This window comes from Capra hircus, chromosome 12 (genome assembly GCF_001704415.2).
Source record: "Capra hircus breed San Clemente chromosome 12, ASM170441v1, whole genome shotgun sequence".
NCBI lineage: Eukaryota > Metazoa > Chordata > Mammalia > Artiodactyla > Bovidae > Capra > Capra hircus.
The window spans coordinates 13,680,098-13,702,344 of NC_030819.1; the positions used below are offsets into that span (position 1 = coordinate 13,680,098).

At 41.4% G+C, this 22,247-nt stretch overlaps 1 protein-coding gene across 1 annotated transcript in view; it reads left to right on the forward strand.

Annotated features, from left to right (window-relative positions):
• LOC108637249 (multidrug resistance-associated protein 4-like) overlaps window positions 1-22,247 on the forward strand; it is a 121,177-nt gene that overhangs the window by 9,848 nt on the left and 89,082 nt on the right. The window contains 3 exon segments of the mRNA XM_018056291.1: window positions 37-157; window positions 4,892-5,116; window positions 11,814-11,903. Coding sequence (XP_017911780.1) covers window positions 37-157; window positions 4,892-5,116; window positions 11,814-11,903 — 436 coding nt within the window.

The following is a 22,247-nucleotide window of genomic DNA, read 5'->3' on the forward strand; positions in this document are numbered from 1 at the left end:
ACGCTGTTCTTTACTGTGCTTTGTATCTCATTGCAGGCACTGGGATCGAGAAGTTGAGAGAGCCCAGAGAGATGCACGGGAGCCTTCTTTAACAAAAGCAATCATGAAGTGTTACTGGAGCTCCTACGTAGTTTGGGGAATTTTTACGTTTTTTGAGGTAAAAGCTTTTACATATGGTGCATTGCTTTTCACTATATGGAAGTCAGTACTGAGATGGACAAGAGTGGAAGGAGGTCAGTGGTTTAAGGTTTGAGGTTAAATTTCAACTGGGAAATATGATGTAGCTCAGTGGTTGTATCTTTTGAAAAAATTGTTTATTTATTCATTTTGGCTATGCTGAGCCTTCATTGTTGTGCGTGGGATTTCTCTAGTTGCAGCAAACAGGGGCTACTCTCTAGTTGCAGTGTGCAGGCTCCTCATTACAGTGGCTTCTCTTGTTGTAGAGCAAGGGCTCTAGGACACATGGGCTTCAGTAGTTGTGGCTTGGGGGAGCTCTAGAGCACAGGCTCAGTAGTTGTGGCACACGGGGTTAGTTGCCCCATAGCATGTGGGGTCCTCCTAGGCCAAGAATTGAACCCATATCCCCTGCATTAGCAGGTGGGTTCTGAACCACTGAACCACCATAACATCTTATGGAAAAACCCAAATGAACTTTTTGGCCAATCGAATATTTTCCTTTTAACCCTTAAAACATAGTGTCAATATATTTTATACCATATTAGGATCTTGTTAGCACTCAATAAATGATATAAATGCTAAAAGTGATCCTTAACCGAAAAAAGATCCTACAACCTCAAGGAATATGTGCCTCCTGGTTTGGAGGAAGTAAACTTGAACCCCGAGCCCCAGTAACATAAGACATTTTACAGACCCTCAGTAAGTAATTGTACACTTGCCCAGGTCACATCTGATAAATGGTGTCCTAAAAAGGCATCATCCCCTTCCAGTGGAACAGAACCCGGGGCTCTGCATCTGGTCTGGAGCAGCCAGAGCTCACAAGTGCACACCCTTCCGTGGGCTGCCCCCTTCCCATGGATCAGGTCATCCAGGCCAGAGACCCTGTGGGGAGGAGTTCCAGCTTCATCATGAATCATGGAGAATCCATGCACCAACCATGCTGGTTTCTGTCCTGACCATGGGGCTGGTTTGATGGCTGAAGGAGGAGTCCTGGTAGCCTGGCATTGGCAGAGGGTGGAGGAGGGGATGTGCAGGGCAAACCAAAGGCAGAAAGCTGTAAGGTCACTGACCTCCATGACCCTGAAAGTCCTGGGTCAAGATCCCCCAGTGACACAGTGCCTGGGGACACAGTGCCATCAGCCCACCTGTTCTGGCTGAGCCTGCTGGAGGTCTGCTGCAGATTCACCTGGATGGCTCATGCTCTCTGTGGTCCCTTAGTGCTGCCTTAGGGACATGGACATGCAACTGGTAGAGCCGTGGCCCCTTTTTTAGGAGGTTGGTTGTTGGGCAGTCATGGCAGAGAAGTGGGGAGTCTAGGACCTGGTGAATAGGGGGTCTCATTCTCGGTAGTAGTACCAGAAGTACTGTTAGCAGTAACAAGGGCTCAAACTCAGTAGACATGGTGGTGACCCCAGAAGTATATTAGTTTAGTAAGTGGGGCTTCCCTGGTGGATCAGTGGTAAAGAATCCATCTGCCAGTACAGCAGACATGGGTTCGGTCCTGGAGTCAGGAAGCTCCCTGGAGAAGGAAATGGCAAGCCACTCCTGGGTATTCCTGCCTGGGAAATCCCATAGACAAAGGAACCTGGCAGGCTACAATCCTTGGGGTTGCAAAGAGTGGGACATGACTTAGTGACTGAGTACACACACCCAAACAATAGTAAGTACTCAAAAAAAGTTATGCACCAGGAACTGCTATGAGTGCTTTATGTGTAATATCACTTTTATTCCTTTGGCTGACTCAGCAAAGTTTTAGGTATCATATAATCTGCATTTTAGAATAGAGGACACTGAGTCCAAGTAGTTATATAGCATGCCCGTGGTCACAGGAAGCTTAAAGGACAGCTTGAGTTTCCATCTCAGTGCTCTGCTTTATGAGCCTGATCATCTCAATGAGCTTGTGCAGGGTCAGGAAGGCTTGTCTTGAGAGCTTTGTCTTCAAGGTCTTAGACAGATGCACCCTGAACTTGGCCTGTGTAAATTCTAAGTCGCTTCAGTCATGTCCAACTCTGTGTGACCCTATGGACTATAGCCTACCAGGCTCCTTCTGTCCATGGGATTCCCCAGGCGAGAATACTAGAGTGGGTTTCCATGCTCTTCTCCAGCGGATCTTCTTGATCCAGGGATCAAACCTGCATTTCTTAAGTCTACTGCGTCGGCAGGTAGGTTCTTTACCACTAGCACCAGCTGGGAAATCATAATAAATAAATAGGATGCTAAGAACTTCCTGCAGCAGGTAAGTCAGATGGGATCATAAATGAGGGTAGAGTCCAGGTGACCATGTCCCCTATGGGCTGGAAGTGGCTAGGGTGTTAACAGCAGCAGCAGCATCACGCTGGCTTCAGATGGACTAGGAGCCTTTCAGAAACCACCTTCCCCTCATTACCATCTTTTTGTGGTCTTTGTTTGCTTGGCTAAGCTAGGTCTTCATTGCTGCAACCAGGCTTTCTCTAGTTGTGGCAAGCGGAGGCTACTCTCTAGTGATGGTGCTTGGGCTTCTCACTGTGGTGGCTTCTCTAGTTGTGGAGCACAGACTCTAGGACTTGTTGGCATAATTTGTGGTCATAGGTTTAGTTGCTCCATGGCGTATGGTATTTTCCTGGACCAGGGATAGAACCTGTGTTTCTTGCATTGGCAGGAAGATTCTTTACCACTAGCCATCAGGGAAGATCATGGTATTACTCCTTAATGAGGCTGTTTGCTCAACTGGGTTATTAAATATTGACTCTCAGCAGAAAATTCCAGACACCAAGGCAGTAATGACCGGCCTTTATTTCATGCTCCTTCTTGGTAAATTTGTTGCATCTATCAGTATTCTCTTTGGTGACTTTACTCTTATTTCTCTTGTATTTATATCCATATAGGCTCAAATGAAGAGCTAAATAATAGGCAACAGTGATTCCCAAAGAAAATCACAAGTTTTGGGACCATTTGGGATGGCACATGGTTAGTGCTGGCTTCTGGTGGAAAGCCCCAGGCTTGTAGGCTGCAGCAATGGACTGCCCTCGGCCATACCTGGGCTGACATTCTTGCCTCCCTGTGTGAGCCTCCAGTTTTCTATTTCAGTGAAGTCTATACAAAGTCTGTTTAACAGTGTACAGTGTGAGGGGCTCTTAGAACCTCTAGGGGTGAATGATGGGGCTTGCTGGAAATGTGACAGACAGTGACTTTTGTGTTTTTGAGAACTGATGCTCCTACTCTGATCTGATCATCATACTCATAATTTTTCAGCTAAACAGTGATCTCGTCTCTGTAGTAGATAAAGCCTTTCGTGTCCTTGTGGGAGGTGAGGCAGTTGGGCAGCCTGTGAACACGTGGGTGTGTGTGTGTGCAGAGCAAGACAGGAATCTTGGGGTTTAATGTCACATCCATTTGAGGAATGGGAACAGCTTTCTGTAAATATCCTAGTTGGGCACTAGTTGAGCAGAAAATGCATTTACTTGTGTTTCATGTTTGATGTTTTGGATTCTGTTTCCCTTCCTTTTGCATGTGGGTTCCTCAACTCAGACAGAAGAGAGCTATCAAAAGCTAAGCCTGTCAGTTGATTATCATATCTGTGTTAGTAAGGAGAGATTGCTTAAAAGGAAAATCTTGTTCCAAAGTCGAGTTCCTGGAAGATTTCCATACTTTTGGCCTTTTGTCTTTTGAGAAGTCTGTGGAGGAATTGATGTCGAGGGCCAAGGTGTTTACTTTTGGTGACCTGGATTTGTATTGAGTGTTTGGTTTTCCTCGGGGAGAAAGGGACCTTCAAGAAGGAAGAATTAGGTTGTGTGTTGGAGTGGCCGTTTGGCAAAGTGAGCAAGTGTTGCACTTTTTTTTTCCTTTAGTTTTGGGAAAGAAAATTGTTTTCCTTAAGTCTTACTCAGGGGGTAAGCCTCAATTTTCTCCAACTTGTTGGTATAGGATTTTAATTTTTGCCTTGGGGAAGAGACGATTGGTAATGCTTCTTCCAAACCAGCACCTTCAGTGTGTGGTTGATGGCAACCCACAGGAGCATCATTTTTTTTTTTTTTTTTTTAGCTTGACTTCTGCCATGTTTAATTTTTGACTCTGGGGAACATCCCAGCTTCTAGCGGGTAGAGACATAATGGCACAGAGCCTAATGGGGGCAGGGGCCTGGGAACCTCCCCAGCCTGCTTTCTTTGTGATACTCTGGCAGAGGCTGGGCTTTGTTCTCTTCATCTATAGACATGTGCAGTTCAGGGTGGGAGACAGTGGGTGTGTTTATGCCAGTGTCTCAGTTTATAAAGATTCTTAAACAGAAGATGCTAAAAGCATGTCTCCTGTGCATGACTTACTGTTGGGCTGGGATGTTGAGAGTACAAGGGACAGGGACAGGCTGACAGCAGGGCTTGTTTATGGAAGCAAATTTCTTACCCTCTGCCACTTTTGTTCTTATTCATCTTAAGGTCTAATTGGTATTTTGCCAAATGCATTCTAAAGTACTGGTTGCAATATCTAAAGTACAGAGATTTCAGAGTGTACTAAGCACAGTGTACTAAAGCATTTGGGCTTAAGGTTAAAACTATTGTCTGCTTATCTTATAGAAAAGAGTAGATCCGGAAATTTTTTTTTTTTTTTGATTAGCCGTGGATGTAGCATTTTGTCAAAATGCCTTTTTAACATGCTAATAATATAAGTAAAACTTGTGTTAAAAAAATTGATATGGCTTGCATTTCTAATTAAGGCTTTTTTTTTTTTTTTTTTCATTTAGGAAGGGACCAGAGTAGTTCAGCCCATGTTTTTGGGGAAAATGATTAGTTATGTTGAAAACTATGATCCCAATGATTCTGACGCTTTGCATGAAGCCTACGGCTACGCGGCAGGGCTGAGCGCCTGTGTGCTCGTGTGGGCTGTTCTGCACCACTTGTACTTCTATCACATGCAGCGTGTGGGGATGAGGCTGAGAGTAGCCGTGTGTCATATGATCTACCGCAAGGTGAGTGCCACTCGGTAACACAATATGTACCTCCCCTGAAGCATCAAGGACATTTTGGGAAAGTTCTCTGTAAATTAAACAATTTGTAACTAGGATCATTTATACCTTACTAGAGCAGTGTGCTCGGGCTTTCAGATGGCTCAGTGGTAATCAGCCTGCCAATGCAGGAGACACTGGTTCAGTTCCTGGGTCTTGAAGAGCCCCTGGAGAAGGAAATGGCAAACTTCTCCAGTATCCTTGCCTGGAGAATGCCATGGAGCCTGGCAGGCTAGAGTCCATGGGGCTGCAAAGAGTTGAAACCGACTGAACAGAAACAGAGAAGCTTGCTATTTGTATCTAGCCAAGCTTTTTGTTGTTTAAGCAAACTTTACCAATATATAATGGAAAGTTTTCTATTGAGATCAGATCAAGGCTGCCTTCAACATCTAGCCATAGGCTGTTGCATAGTATCTATTACATTTGTAACAAAATCTAATTAAAAAATAAGTATCAAAAGTATCACATTGACTTTCAGTGTTTTCATCCCTAAATCTCAAACTAGTATTTATGGAAATTTTGTTGTTGTTGTTCATTAAAACCTTCATTTATATCAAAGTTGTATTTGAAAGTGAACTTCAGTGATTGGATCTATAAAATTAAACCTAGGAGAATGGAATGTGTTTGAGAAATGGAATTTTTTTTTATATGGCCCATCAAATCATATTCAACTGATAGCTCAGTTGGTAAAGAATCCACCTGCAATGCCGGAGACCCCAGTTTGATTCCTGGGTTGGGAAGATCTTCTGGAGAAAGGATAGGCTACCCAACACAGTATTCTTGGCCTTCCCTTGTGACTTAGGTGGTAAAGAATCTGCCTGCAATGCAGGAGGCCTAGGTTCCATCCCTGGATTGGGAAGATCCCCTGGAGAAGGGAAAGGCTACCCACTCCAGTATTCTGGCCTGGAGAATTCCATGGACTGTATAGTCCATGGGGTCACAAAGAGTCAGACATGACTGAACGACTTTCACTGCACTAATCATATTCAGTAAAATTGTGTTACCTAAATAAACATATAAATTGAATCCATACCAAATACAGACTCACTCACTATATTCTATAGTTAAGCTTTTTTAAAATGGTATTAAAGAAAATAATTGGATATTTGGGACAAAACTTGAAATTTTCCATTGTCTTTGATAATCTTGGAGAGAATTTGTTGCTGTTCTTTCAAGTTATTTTCATAATACAGTATTTCCTTTTTGTCTTTAGTATGCATTATAACAGTTTTAATAAGACTTGATTTGGTGTGTTCAGTGATTTTCTATTGAGAAATGCCATAAAATTATTTCATAATTTATGCTGGTATTAGCTAATATAAAAGGAGTAAGAATTTCAGGTGTCATTATAAAGAAATTGCCACAGATTCACTGTGTCAGGAGCTAAAGGGCTCTGTATGAACTTGTTCCTGGGTATCTTGTTGCTCTCGGTTGTTTGCTTTTTTTCAAATCCTTACTTAACTGTATTGTATACTTGTAAGTTGCTGAGAGAGTAGATCTTAAGTGATCTCACTTCATATACACATAATGATAACTACATGAGATGATGAATATGTTAATTGGTTTTACTACAGAAATCATTTTCCAATGTGTTTTTAATAAAACATTATGTTGCACACCTTAAATATGTATAATTTTTATTAAAAAATAAAATCCTTATTGAAAACTAAAACCAAACAATTTAAATCAAAATTATTGCCTCTTTTACCTGGTTGCTACTTATCTAGAGCTTCTGTTTCTTAGGAATGGTTTTCCTTGTAAAACGTGAAGTGTCTTCTCTTCTTTCCCTGAACAGAGTCTTATTCATCTCTAGGCTGTGTGAATCCAGGGCCCTGACATCTCACGGTCTGTGTTTGGCTATTGCATGTGAGCAGGTTTCCTCTTGGAGAAGGCAATGGTACCCCACTCCAGGGCTCTTGCCTGGAAAATCCCACAGATGGAGGAGTCTGGTGGGCTGCAGTCCATGGGGTCACTAAGAGTTGGACACAGCTGAGCAACTTCACTTTCACTTTTCACTTTCATGCATTGGAGAAGGAAATGGCAACCCACTCCAGTGTTCTTCCCTGAAGAATTCCAGGGACAGCGGAGCCTGGTGGGCTGCCATCTATGGGGTCGCACAGAGTCAGACATGACTGAAGCAACTTAGCAGCAGTAGCAGCAGCATCAGGTTTCCTCTTGGGTGATGCGGAAATGGCAGCAGTGCCCGTACACTCTAGTCAGGGGTCTTCCTTGTCCTCCATAGTCATCTTGTGTACGTGCGTGCTTGCTCAGTCCCTAAGTTGTGCTCTGTGACCCAATGAACTGTAGCCCACCAGGCTCCTCTGTCCATGGACTTTCCCAGGCAAGAATATGAAAGTGCGTTGCCATTTCCTCCTCCAGGAGAGGTAGATTTTTAACCACCAGGGAAGCCCTATTCTCTTTCACAGTCCACCATTTTTTTTTTGTTTGTTTTGTTTTAAAAATTATTATTATTATTTTTTATTTTTATTTTTACTTTCTTTTACTTTACAATACTGTATTGGTTTTGCCATACATTGACATGAATCCACCACGGGTGTACATGCGATCACAAACATGAACCCCCCTCCCACCTCCCTCCCCACAACATCCCTCTGGGTCATCCCCGTGCACCAGCACCAAGCATGCTATGTCCTGCATCGGACATAGACTGGTGATTCGATTCTTACATGATAGTATACATGTTTCAATGCCATTCTCCCAAATCATCCCACCCTCTTCCTCTCCCTCTGAGTCCAAAAGTCTGCTATACACATCTGTGTCTATTTGGCTGTCTTGCATACAGGGTCATCATTGCCATTTTTCTAAATTCCATATATATGTGTTAGTATACTGTATTGGTGTTTTTCTTTCTGGCTTACTTCACTCTGTATAATCGGCTCCAGTTTCATCAATCTCAACAGAACTGATTCAATTGTATTCTTTTTAACAGCTGAGTAATACTCCATTGTGTATATGTAGCACAGCTTTCTTATCCATTCATCTGCTGATGGACATCTAGGTTGTTTCCATGTCCTGGCTATTATAAACAGTGCTGCGAGGAACATTGGGGTACATGTGTCTCTTTCAATTCTGGTTTCCTTGGTGTGTATGTCCAGCAGTGGGATTGCTGGGTCATATGGCAGTTCTATTTGCAATTTTTTAAGGAATCTCCACACTGTTTTCCGTAGTGGCTGTACTAGTTTGCATTCCCACCAACAGTGTAGGTGGGTTCCCTTTTCTCCACACCCTCTCCAGCATTTATTGCTTGCAGATTTTTGGATCGCAGACATTCTGACTAGTGTGAAGTGGTACCTCATTGTGGTTTTGATTTGCATTTCTCTAATAATAAGTGATGTTGAGCATCTTCTCATGTGTTTGTTAGCCATCCGTATGTCTTCTTTGGAGAAATGTCTATTTAGTTCTTTGGCCCATTTTTTGATTAGGTCGTTTATTTTTCTGGAATTGAGTTGAAGAATCAATATAGTGAATATAAGTATACTACCCAAAGCAATTTACAAATTCAATGCAATCCCTATCAAGCTACCAGCGATATTTTTCACAGAACTAAAACAAATAATTTCAAGATTTGTATGGAAATACAAAAAACCTCGAATAGCCAAAGCAATCTTGAGAAAGAAGAATCAAACTGGAGGAATCAACTTGCCTGACTTCAGGCTCTACTACAAAGCCACAGTCATCAAGACAGTATGGTACTGGCACAAAGACAGAAATATAGATCAATGGAACAAAATAGAAAGCCCAGAGATAAATCCACATACATATGGACACCTTATCTTTGACAAAGGAGGCAAGAATATACAATGGAGTAAAGACAATCTCTTTAACAAGTGGTGCTGGGAAAACTGGTCAACCACTTGTAAAAGAATGAAACTAGATCACTTTCTAACACCACACACAAAAATAAACTCAAAATGGACTAAAGATCTAAATGTAAGACCAGAAACTATAAAACTCCTAGAGGAGAACATAGGCAAAACATTCTCCGACATAAATCACAGCAGGATCCTCTATGATCCACCTCCCAGAATTCTGGAAATAAAAGCAAAAATAAACAAATGGGATCTAATTAAAATTAAAAGCTTCTCCAAAACAAAGGAAAATATAAGCAAGGTGAAAAGACAGCCTTCTGAATGGGAGAAAATAATAGCAAATGAAACAACTGACAAACAACTAATCTCACAGTCCACCATTTAGCAGACAAATATTTAGATTTCCCCACAAATGATGTTTGTCTTCCTAGATCATGCTTAGCTCCCATGAATATGCACGGAATTCACCAGAACTATACTGTGAAAGCATTAAGCTAGGTGTAAGGTGATGGTTCAGTCAAAGCTTATTCTTAGCTGTACAGGTGAGCCATAGTCCACCTGTCTTTCTTCTTTCCAACTAACACTTCAGAACATCACCTTTGAGAAATCTGATCTGACCTGGCACATATGCTTGTGTGAATGTAAATTTCTCCCAAAGGTGTTCATTTGCTGGCTTGATTATGCCTGAAAGAACTGTCCCTGTATGAAGTTAGGAATTTTAGAGGTTAAACCATAGACTTAATCGAAATTCAAGAAATGTGGGAAAGACAAATTTCCTTGTGCCTAGTCTTGCATCTAAGGCATCCCTGGTAGCTCAGATGTTAAAGAATCTGCCTGCAATGAAGGAGACCTGGGTTCAATTCCTGAGTCAGGAAAATCCCCTGGAGAAGGAAATGGCAGTTCACTACAGTATTCTTGCCTGGAAAGTCCCATGGACAGAGGAGCCTGGTGGGCTACAGTCCACAGGGTTGCAAAGAGTCAGACATGACTGAAGTGACTTAGCACTAGCACCAGCCTTGCATCTAGAATCCTGCTGAAGTGTAGGAATAAGACATCTTTTTTTGCAGATTACAGGTGGGCTGATTCCTTAGTACCAGCAAATCTGATGCTACAGACCAACTCTGAATGTTTGTGGTTCTTATTCAACTTCTAATCCCTGGTCCCGGGAAGAAATCAGGGTGGGTGTAAGAAATGGAATGGCTACTAAGCTCAGAGTTGTAATTTGTCTGCACCATGGATTCCAGGCTGGAGCACATCTCCAGGAGCTCTCTAAGGCTGCACATCTGCAGCTTCCTAAAATGCCCCAATCAGCATTTTAGTGCTCTTTTCAGCTGAACTTGGAATGATCTTTCGGGAGGTATCGTATGTAAAAATGACTTGTCGTTTATTCACATTTCCACAGCTTTGGTAAAATTACTTTTGGCTTTTGATCATTGATTTTTAAAATTGTGGCAAAATATACACAATAAAACATTTACTATCTTAACTCTTTTTAAGTACACTGTTTATTCACATCAAGTATCACATTGTTCAGAACTTCCCTCCCCTCATCCATCACCATTCTACTTCTCTCTCCAAATTTAACTACTTTCGATGCTGTGTATAAGTGGAATCACACAGTGTTTGTCATTTTGTGTCTAGCTTAGGTCTTATAGCACAATGTCTTCAAGGTTCATCTATGTTGAAGCCGGTGCTAGATTTTAATTTCTTTTTAAGGCTGAATAACATTCCCTTATAGTTCTATACAACCTTGTTGTATCCGTTCATCTGTCAGTGGATTTTTGGGTTATTTCCACCTTTTGGCTATTGTGAACATTTGCACACAGGTGTGCAAAAAGATCAGGTTTGTGTGTTCAGTTCTTTTGAGTACATCCGCAAAAGTGGTCTTGCTGTACTAGATGCTGATTGTATGTTTACTTTTTTGAGGAATTGCTATACTGTCTTCCATCACAGCTATACTGTTTTACATTCACACTTGATTGCTGAGTTTTCTGTTTAACTCAAGGACTAAATGAGAAGTTTTTATGAACCATGACATTTTGTTTGGATCAAGCCTCCACTTGATGGTTTGTTGAAGCAAGTCGTGGTGTCTGTTCAGGTTCCTCAGCTTTCTAGGGCATTTTTCAGAGCTCTTTGCCAAATAAAGGGACTGTGAAACACAGGCTGTGTTTTTTAAATTCAGAAGACTGGCATTAAGAACAGAGGTTCCTCACAGGAATAGTGTTTTGAGCATTATACTCATTTCAGAATGAAAGGGAATGAAGATTCCATTTCATACTCTTCAGGATGAAGATTCCATACTCTTTAGAATGAAGAAACTAAACACAAAGTGTTAAAATGACATCACCCCCAGAATTAGTGATTGATTCCAGATTTATAGTCCAAGTCTCTTATTTTATTTCCTTAATGCAGTCTCTCTACTCTCATATAATTTGCCTCAAAATTACTTTTCAGTTCAGTTCATTTGCTCAGTCGTGTCCGACTCTTTGCGACCCCATGAGTCGCAGCATGCCAGGCCTTGACCCCTAAGTCTAAATCTACACCTTTTACACTTCAAGAATGTCCAAGTTCACTGAGAAACTGGGTGGGGGATTTGCCTCTACCTCCCTCTCCTCCCTTTGCCATCCTTGTGGCCAAGGTTGCTGCCACACTGAGGAGAGAAATGGTGAAGGAGGGTCCATAGAGAGATGATAGCAGGATGATAGCAGGGTCCCTGCTGTCATCCTGACACCAGGCAAGATCCCAGGAAAACACGCTTCATTTTGTTATGTTCTTAGAGTGACTTGGTATCACTTAGGAATCCAATTCTCTGTCTCCCTGTCTTATTTCAGTCACTTTGCCTGAGTAGCTCGGCCATGGGGAAGACCACCACAGGCCAGATAGTCAACCTGCTGTCCAACGATGTGAACAGGTTTGATCAGGTGAGCTGCCCCTTCACTTTCATGCATTGGAGAGAAATGGCAACCCACTCCAGTGTTCTTCCCCTGAAGAATTCCAGGGACAGCGGAGCCTGGTGGGCTGCCATCTATGGGTCGCACAGATGTCAGACATGACTGAAGCAACTTAGCGCAGTAGGCAGCAAGCATCAGGTTTCCTCTTGGTGATGCGGAAATTGGCAGCAGTGCCCGTACACTCTAGTCAGGGGTCTTCCTTGTCCTCCATAGTTCATCTTGTGTACGTGCGTGCTTGCTCAGTCCCTAAGTTGTGCTCTGTGACCCAATGAACTGTAGCCCACCAGGCTCCTCTGTCCATGGACTTTCCCAGCAAGAATATGAAAGTGCGTTGCATTTCCTCCTCCAGGAGAGGTAGATTTTTAACCACCAGGGAAGCCCTATTCTCTTTCACAGTCCACCATTTTTTTTTTGTTTGTTTTGTTTTAAAAATTATTATTATTATTTTTTATTTTTATTTTTACTTTCTTTTACTTTACAATACTGTATTGGTTTTGCCATACATTGACATGAATCCACCACGGGTGTACATGCGATCACAAACATGAACCCCCTCCCACCTCCCTCCCCACAAACATCCCTCTGGGTCATCCCCGTGCACCAGCACCAAGCATGCTATGTCCTGCATCGGACATAGACTGGTGATTCGATTCTTACATGATAGTATACATGTTTCAATGCCATTTCCCAAATCATCCCACCCTCTTCCTCTCCCTCTGAGTCCAAAGTCTGCTATACACATCTGTGTCTATTTGGCTGTCTGCATACAGGGTCATCATTGCCATTTTTCTAAATTCCATATATATGTGTTAGTATACTGTATTGTGTGTTTTTCTTTCTGCTTACTTCACTCTGTATAATCGGCTCCAGTTTCATCAATCTCAACAGAACTGATTCAATTGTATTCTTTTTAACAGCTGAGTAATACTCCATTGTGTATATGTAGCACAGCTTTCTTATCCATTCATCTGCTGATGGACATCTAGGTTGTTCCATGTCCTGGCTATTATAAACAGTGCTGCGAGGAACATTGGGGTACATGTGCTCTCTTTCAATCTGGTTTCCTGGTGTGTATGTCCAGCAGTGGGATTGCTGGGTCATATGGCAGTTCTATTTGCAATTTTTTAAGGAATCTCCACACTGTTTTCGTAGTGGCTGTACTAGTTTGCTTCCCACCAACAGTGTAAGTGGGTTCCCTTTTCTCCACACCCTCTCCAGCATTTATTGCTTGCAGATTTTTGGATCGCAGACATTCTGACTAGTGTGAAGTGGTACCTCATTGTGGTTTTGATTTGCATTTCTCTAATAATAAGTGATGTTGAGCATCTTCTCATGTGTTTGTTAGCCATCCGTATGTCTTCTTTGGAGAAATGTCTATTTAGTTCTTTGGCCCATTTTTTGATTAGGCGTTTATTTTTCTGGAATTGAGTTGAAGAATCAATATAGTGAATATAAGTATACTACCCAAAGCAATTTACAAATTCAATGCAATCCCTATCAAGCTACCAGCGATATTTTTCAACAGAACTAAAACAAATAATTTCAAGATTTGTATGGAAATACAAAAAACCTCGAATAGCCAAAGCAATCTTGAGAAAGAAGAATCAAACTGGAGGAATCAACTTGCCTGACTTCAGGCTCTACTACAAAGCCACAGTCATCAAGACAGTATGGTACTGGCACAAAGACAGAAATATAGATCAATGGAACAAAATAGAAAGCCCAGAGATAAATCCACATACATATGGACACCTTATCTTTGACAAAGGAGGCAAGAATATACAATGGAGTAAAGACAATCTCTTTAACAAGTGGTGCTGGGAAAACTGGTCACCACTTGTAAAAGAATGAAACTAGATCACTTTCTAACACCACACACAAAAATAAACTCAAAATGGACTAAAGATCTAAATGTAAGACCAGAAACTATAAAACTCCTAGAGGAGAACATAGGCAAAACATTCTCCGACATAAATCACAGCAGGATCCTCTATGATCCACCTCCCAGAATTCTGGAAATAAAAAGCAAAAATAAACAAATGGGATCTAATTAAAATTAAAAGCTTCTCCAAAACAAAGAAAATATAAGCAAGGTGAAAGACAGCCTTCTGAATGGGAGAAAATAATAGCAAATGAAACAACTGACAAACAACTAATCTCACAGTCCACCATTTAGCAGACAAATATTTTAGATTTCCCCACAAATGATGTTTGTCTTCCTAGATCATAGCTTGGAGAAGGAAATAGCAATCCACTCCAGCACTCTTGCCTGGAAAATCCCATGGATGGAGGGGCCTGATAGGCTACAGTCCATGGGGTCGCAAAGAGTCAGACACGACTGAGCAACTTCACTTCACTTCACTTCATGGTACATAGCAGGTGGCTCTTCAGTATTAAGTAACAGTGGTTTCCCAGTGGTTGCTTCCTTTGAGGCCTTTGACCTGTGTTGCTTCAGAAGACAGCTTCCTGACATGGGTTTCTGTGAAGAGTTAGTTCTTTAGTGAACATGCCCACTCTGTTCAGTTGGTGATACTTGTGCTGAGGCCCAGGGTGGCTTTGTTTTCTCACAGGTGATGATTGACAGGGCCTGTCGAGGCAGGGATGTGACTGGAGGGAGGACAAGTGTAGCCTCAGCCTGGTCATCAACTAGTCATGTGACTGAGGCCAAAGCAGGTAGAGTCTGCTGGACAAGCAAATCTCCAGGCAGGATGTTGTCATGGTCTTAAGCGTGGACTCTGGAACCAGCTGGCTGGGTTCAGTCCTGTTACTAGTTACTAATAGTAATGGCCAGTTATAGTTATATTAATACTTATGTGCTAGTTATTTAATTTCTCTGTGTCTTGATTTTCTTACCTGTAAAATGAGGATACTGTTCACACACTTACCAATATCTTGGTATTGTGGGCATTAAGCAGGTTAATAATTCACAGCACCTAGCACAGGCTCAGTGCCTAATGAAGCTTAGTGAGGAAGACAACATGGTGTCTGGGAACTTCTCTTCTGTGACATGGGAATGACTGCTGCCCTTCCTGTTTCACAAGACTGTTGTGAGGACAGTATCTTGTGTAGATTTATTCAGCACATGTTGTTTAGTCCAGGCAGTGAGCAGAGCACAGGATGGTAAACTGCAGAGGCTCACACAGATCTCATCTTATTATGAAGCCAGAGTGAGGAAGTGATTGGAGGAGTCCATGCTATTATGGCTGTGAAGTTGCTCCACTTTGCCAGTTAACGTGAAAACTAAAGTTGGGAGCATTAAGTGGGACTGAATTTCTGTTCTCAGCCTCTGAGTGTTCACGACCAGAGTTAAGCAGGCTCTTTATGTTCAAGACCTGTAGGCTTCTCCAAATGCTGACGTACTTATTATTCAAGGATTTGGGATCAAGTTTAAATCCTGAAGGCCACTAATCTTAGAGCAGCCAACACACCAATATTTATCTTGTGTCCCCTTCCTGTCTAGCATGACTTCATTCCTTCAAGAAAATAGAAGCCCAAATAAATATTGCAAAGATAGGCCTGCTTTGCCCAAAAGGCTTAGGGGCTGTAAATTATTTACTTTTTTAGTGGAATATTAAATTGAACTCTTTCCTATCTTTTATTTTCAAAAGTAGAATTTGTAATGTCCCCTGCATTGGCAAGCAGATTCTTATCTACTGTATCACCAAGGAAGTCCCTAAATACATGTGCTTTAAAAATATTGTTGTGATTTGTTCATGAATTGTTTCTCTTAAGGCTATCTGAGGAAATGAATATTTTCTTGTATCCTGTTCTTGCAGGAAGGATTTTAAATCGTTTCTCCAAAGACATTGGACATATGGATGACTTGCTGCCCCTAATACTTCAAGATTTCATACAGGTAATGAAACAGTCCTATCAGAGTTCTCACAAGGAAGAGCACAGAGTCTATTTCTTAAGGCCTTCTCACAGGGGCTGAGGGTAGGCTTTCAGCCTGGTGATGTGCCCTGTTATCTTCAGTTCAGTTCAGTTACTCAGTCATGTCTGGCTCTTTGCGACCCCATGAACTATAGCACGCCAGCCCTCTCTGTCCATCACCAACTCCCAGAGTCCACCCAAACCCATGTCCATTGAGTCAGTGATGCCATCCAACCATCTCATTCTCTGTTTTCCCCTTCTCCTCTTGCCCTCAATCTTTCCCAGCATCAGGGTCTTTTCAAATGAGTCAGGTCTTTGCATCAGGTGGCCTAAGTATTGGAGTTTCAGCTTCAGCATCAGTCCTTCAAATGAACACCGAGGACTGAACTCCTTTAGGATGGACTGGTTGGATCTTCTTGCAGTCCAAGTAATGCATAGTTATTTTTAAAACACCATACGTATTTTTAAGTGAGAAAAGTTGTCTGATGACACTAGCATTATGTTGTATTAAACTTATTGTCAGACACAGTTTCTAGGCCCATAAATATAATCTCATGAGTTTGTATTACAAAGATTCTAGGTTTGTAATTCTGGAAGATTTTAAGGGACACTTTCTTATGTAGACTCATAGAATAAAAATCAGTTGTTTTCAAAACTGACCATTGGACACTAAATATTTCAAAGTAACATAATTTTCATAAAATTTTCCAAAGTCCCAAATAACATTGAGCAAGGGGTCTCAATTATGCACTGTTTTTGTCATTGAAATTATCACCTCCAAGAAGTCTTCCTACGAATAAAACAAGTGAAAATGAAGGTAAGATGTGGAAGTTAAATTTAGGCATTTTAATTATCCTTCAATTCAAAATAAATCTAAAAATACCAAAAATTATCACTTATTAAAATTTTTTTTAAAAAAGGACTTCTCTGAGCATCAGAAGTTACACACAGCTGCCCTCAGCAAAATGTTTTAATTTATTGAGGAAAACTGAATTACCAAACCTTTCTTCCTCACAAACACCTCAATCAGGAAGAGAAAACAACAACAACAACAAATCAACAGCTTGGCTGAGCTTAAATAACTGAATCTTCATGTCCTTTCCCCTTTCATGGATCACAGCCTTGTCCTGGTGGAGGGACTTTTGTAACTCAGTGAAACTATGAGCCATGCCATTCAGGGCCACCCAAGACAGAAAGGTCATAGTGGAGAGTTCTGACAAAACATGGTCCACTGGAGGAGAAAATGATAAACCACTCTGGTATTCTTGCTGTGAGAGCCCCGTAAACAGTATGAAAAGGCAAAAAATATATGACACTGGAAGATGAGCCTTCCAAGTTGGAAAGTATCCAATATGCTACTGGGGAAGAGCATAGGGTAATTGCTAACAGCTCCAGAAAGAATGAAGCAGCTGGGCCAAATTAGAAATGACACTCAGTTGCGGATGTGTCTGTTGGTAAAAGTAAAGTCCAATGCTGTAAAGAATGATATTGCATAGGGACCTGGAATGTTAGGTCCATGAATCAATGTAAATTGAATGTGGTTAAGCAGGAGATAACAAGAGTGAATGTTGGCATCTTAGGAATCAGTGAACTAAAATGGACAGGAATGGGCAAATTTCATTCAGACGACCATTGTATCTATTTCTATGGGCAAGAATCCCTTGAAAGAAATTGAGAAGCTCTCATAGTTAACAAAAGAGTCTGAAATGCAGTACTTGGGTACAAACTCAAAAATGACAGAATGATCTCAGTTCTCTTCCAAGGCAAACCATTCAACATCACAGTAATATACGTCCGTGTCCCAACTACTGATGCCAAAGAAGCTGAGGTACCAGTTCTGTGAAGACCTACAACAACTTCTAAAACTAATATCAAAAAAAATGTCCTTTTCATCATAAGGAATTATAATGCAAAAGTAGGAAATCAAGTGATACCTGGGGTAACAGGCAAGTTTGGCTTTTGGAGTACAAAGTGAAGCAGGGCGAAGACTAACAGAGTTTTGTCAAAATAACATACTGCTTATAGCAAACACTGTCTTCCAGCAACACAAAGGACACTTCTACACATGGACATCACCAAATGATCAACACCAAAGTCAAATTGATTATGTCCTTTTCAGCTGAAAATGGAGAAGCTCTATACAGTCAGCAAAAAAAAAACCTGGAGCTGACTTTGGCTCTGATCATCAGCTCCTTGTTGCGGTCCTTTAATGGACCAGAACCTGGTGGTCCGGAGTCGGCAATAAGAAAGTGAAAGAGAGAAAGAAACTAATATTCCCTGGTTTATGCAGAGAACCAATAAAACCCTAGCTCTTTGTGACAAGCCTAGAACAGGGCTTGCACTGCTCACGAAGGCACAGGGCTCCCTCTTGAGGAGGTCTTGAAAGCCCAGGCAGGAGAGTGAGCTTGGTGGGTTTCCATGCTCCAGAGTTAGCCAGGGAGGGAGGGAGGGAGGGAGGGAGGGAGGGAGGGAGGGAGGGAGGGAGGGAGAGAGAGAGAGAGGGAGAGAGAGAGAGAGAGAGAAAGAGAGAAAGGGAGAGAGAGAGAGAGAAAGGGAGAGAGAGAGAGAAAGACAAGAGGACCTAAGCCTCTGGTGGAGCAGGGGTGCTTTAATGATCTTTCTGTGAGTATATATATAATATATATATAGGCTGTTATACAAGGAATTCCTTTCGATGATGATAAAGATCAGAAAACCAAACACACAGCAACCTTTAACAAGGGAACAAGGGATTAACAATGGTCATAAGGTCAGGAGACAATCCATATCTCAAGAAAGAGGATCAAGACTAAGCAGTTTTGTCATAAGAAGAATGTTTACTGAAGGAGATTCATGCATGTGTGTCTCATCCTATGATCTCAGTCCTGGGAGTGGTGTGGCATTCCACTCATTTCTGTTGCCAGAAACTGATAAGTAACAGATTTATGAGAAACAGCACATAGGAATCTTCCTGTTAAATGTTCCTGACAATCGTTAATGTAAATTCAGACTTAAATTGAACAGAGTAGGGAAAACCACTAGGCCATTCAGATTTGACATAAATCAAATCCCTTATGCTTATGCAATGGAGGTGATGAATAGATTCAAGGGATTAGATCTGGTAGACAGAGTGCCTGAAAAACTATGAAGAGAATGCACTGCTGCTGTTGCTGTTGAGTTGCTAAGTTGTGTTCTCCTCTTTGCGACCCCATGGACTGTAACCCTCCAGGCTCCTCTATCCATGAGATTTCCCAGGCAAGAATACTGGAGTGATTTGCCATTTCCTTCTCCAGAGGATCTTCCCAATCCAGTGATCAAACCCACATTTCCGGCATTGGCAGGCAGATTCTTTGCCACTGAGCCACCAGGGAAGCCCAGCAAGCACTTTAAAATGATCATTCTGCTTTCTGAACTGAGCAGGCTGTTATTCCCTAATTAGCTGGGAATCTAGAACTGGTCCCATCATGGAAGAGACCAGATATTACCACAAGAAACCCAACAGTATTAGAAAATGCAGACAGAAGGGGAAATATATAAAAGAGGAATATATTTAGATATTAATTTTTAAAATGTTCATTTTATCTCTATATGTGATACAGTATCAGAAATTAAAAGAAAAATTTGGTTTGGTTCAGTTCAGTCACTCAGTCGTGTCTGACTTTTTGTGACCCCATAAACCGCAGCACTCCAGCCCTTGCTGTCCATCACCAACTCCTGGAGTCCAACCAAACCCATGTCCATTGTGTCGGTGATGCCATCCAACCATCTCACCCTCTGTTGTCCCCTTCTCCTACTGCCCTCAATCTTTCTCAGCATCAGGGTCTTTTCAAATGAGTCAGCTCTCCGCATCAAGTGGCCAAAGTATTGGAGTTTCAGCTTCAGCATCAGTCCTTCCAATGAACACCCAGGACTAGTCTCCTTTAGGATGGACTGGTTGGCTCTCCTTGCAGTCCAAGGGACTCTCAAGAGTCTTCTCCAACATCACAGTTCAAAAACATCAATTCTTCGGCACTCAGCTTTCTTCACAGTCCAACTCTCATATCCATACATGACTACTGGTAAAACCATAGCGTTGACCAGACAGACCTTTGTTGACAAAGTAATGTCTCTGCTTTTGAATATGCTATCTAGGTTGGTCATAACTTTCCTTCCAAGGAGCAAGCGTCTTTTAATTTCATGGCTACAATCACCATCCACAGTGATTTTGGATCCCAGAAAAATAAAGTCAGCCACTGTTTCTACTGTTGCTCCATCTATTTGCCATGAAGTGATGGGACTGGATGCCATGATCTTAGTTTTCTGAATGTTGAGCTTTAAGCCAACTTTTTCCACTCTCCTCTTTCACTTTCATCAAGAGGCTCCTTAGTTCTTCTTCACTTTCTGCCATAAGGGTGGTGTCATCTGCATCTCTGAGGTTATTGATATTTCTCCCAGCAATCTTGATTCCAGCTTCTGCTTCCTCCAGCCCAGTGTTTCTTATGGGGTACTCTGCATATAAGTTAAATAAGTAGGGTGACAATATACAGCCTTGATGTATTCCTTTTCCTATCTGAAACCAGTCTGTTGTTCCATGTCTAACTGTTGCTTCCTGACCTGTATACAGGTTTCTCAAGGCTTGGGGTCATCATGACTAAATTGTTTGAATTTGGGCAAATTGATAAGCCTCTCTGTGCATCAGTTTCCTGTTTTGTAAATGGAGAACATAATCCCTCCTCATATTGATGTGAGAATGAGATTATATAAAGCCTGTGAAATACTTGAGATTGGGGCTCATGACAAGTCTTATGAAATGTCATCCATTATTGGTAATTGGGAGCATGGCGTAACCATCATTTCTTTGTTGGTTGGCTAGATCTAGACAATTGTGGAACTTCTGTGTTATTGAAAAACTTGTCATGACCTCTAGCAGTAAAGCAAAGTCTTATTTTTCAAGTTTATTTTTGTTGTTGTTGAACAGTCTCCTAAACAAACCCATTAACATTTTCACAAGCATTGTTTTCTTTTCTTTGCTGCTTTTTTTTTTTGTATATTTCATTTATAATTTATTTAGATGCCAGTGTGGTTTGTCATATACAGCTCACAGCACAGCATCCTTTCAGAGGATGAAAGGTGCTCATGGGAGTTCCTCCCATAGGTGGTGGTGACCTGTCTTCTGCCTTAGTCATCCTGACATCCTAACCAGGCTGCTTGCTTCCACCAAGAAAGCCCAGCTGGAGTGGACACAGTTGAATTTCCTGAGGTTCACAAGTTTACAAAAAAACAAATTTTATTCTTCCGCTGGTATCAATATACCTGTTCATGGTGCATGAAATAGAAAATGTCAGATTGGTCTTCTCTTTGGACTATATTGAATAATCTGGTTTGGTTTTGTTGATTCAGAGGTCCTTTACTTTTTCCCTTAGTCTCCCATAAATGGTCATGAGTTTCAAAACGGTAAGTCTTCACTAAGAAAAAGGATAACTTGAAACAGAGAGAAGATACAGAATAAGAAAAGAAACATCTTTTTAAAATATTTGGAAAAACAAAATCTCAAAAAACGTTACTTACTGCCATGTCCCTAAATTTGTCAATCTTTGGAAGGCTTAGAGTTGGGAAGATAATACAGAAAGGATAAAAATTGTAGTAGGCATGAAGTTTGTTGGTCATATTATTTTAAAAGTGCATCTTCAAACAAAATAGACCTCAGATATGATTTTCGCTGTGACCAAAGAATTGCCGCAGGCACTTTGGTAAATGTGACCTCATCATCACATCTAGGAAAAGTTGTACCTTCTCTGATATGTCCTTGGATAAAACTAAACTGTTCTAGTGGTTAGAATGAGTAGCCTGTTAGGGCCCAACCTCATGAAATTCTTAAATGATGAGTTCAAGTTCGATGCATGAAACAGAACACTCAAAGCCGGTGCACTGGGACAACTCAGAGGGATAGGACGGGATGGGAGGTGGGAGGGGGGTTTGGGATGGGGGACACATATACACCCGTTGCTGATACATGTCAACATATGACAAAAACCACCATGGTATTATAAAGTAATTAGCCTCCAATTAAGATAGCCTAATTAATTAAAAGAAATTAAAATTAAAAAATAAAAGATTCTTTGGGCTCATAAATCTGTAATTACCTCATCCCTCCTCCCCTGACTGCTGGCACCTGGAGCACACTGAAGGGTGGTTATGATGGAGTTAGAATTATGCATGAAATGGCTAGCACTTTATGTGTATGATCTCATTTAATTGTCTTTACCATCTTTTTATATTGTTGGTATAGCCCAGATTTTACTAAGATTGAGAGTAGGTGTAGAGTCTTATGCTCCCTGTTAATATTCAGGAAAGTTTGTCCTAAACCCTGACTCAGCACAATAGCAGGCTAGTGGAATATCCCCTCCAGGTGTAGGCTGTCATTCTCCACGAAGTAAAGAATTTTTTTGAATTGAGAAAAATCACCATATTCTCTCAAGTGAA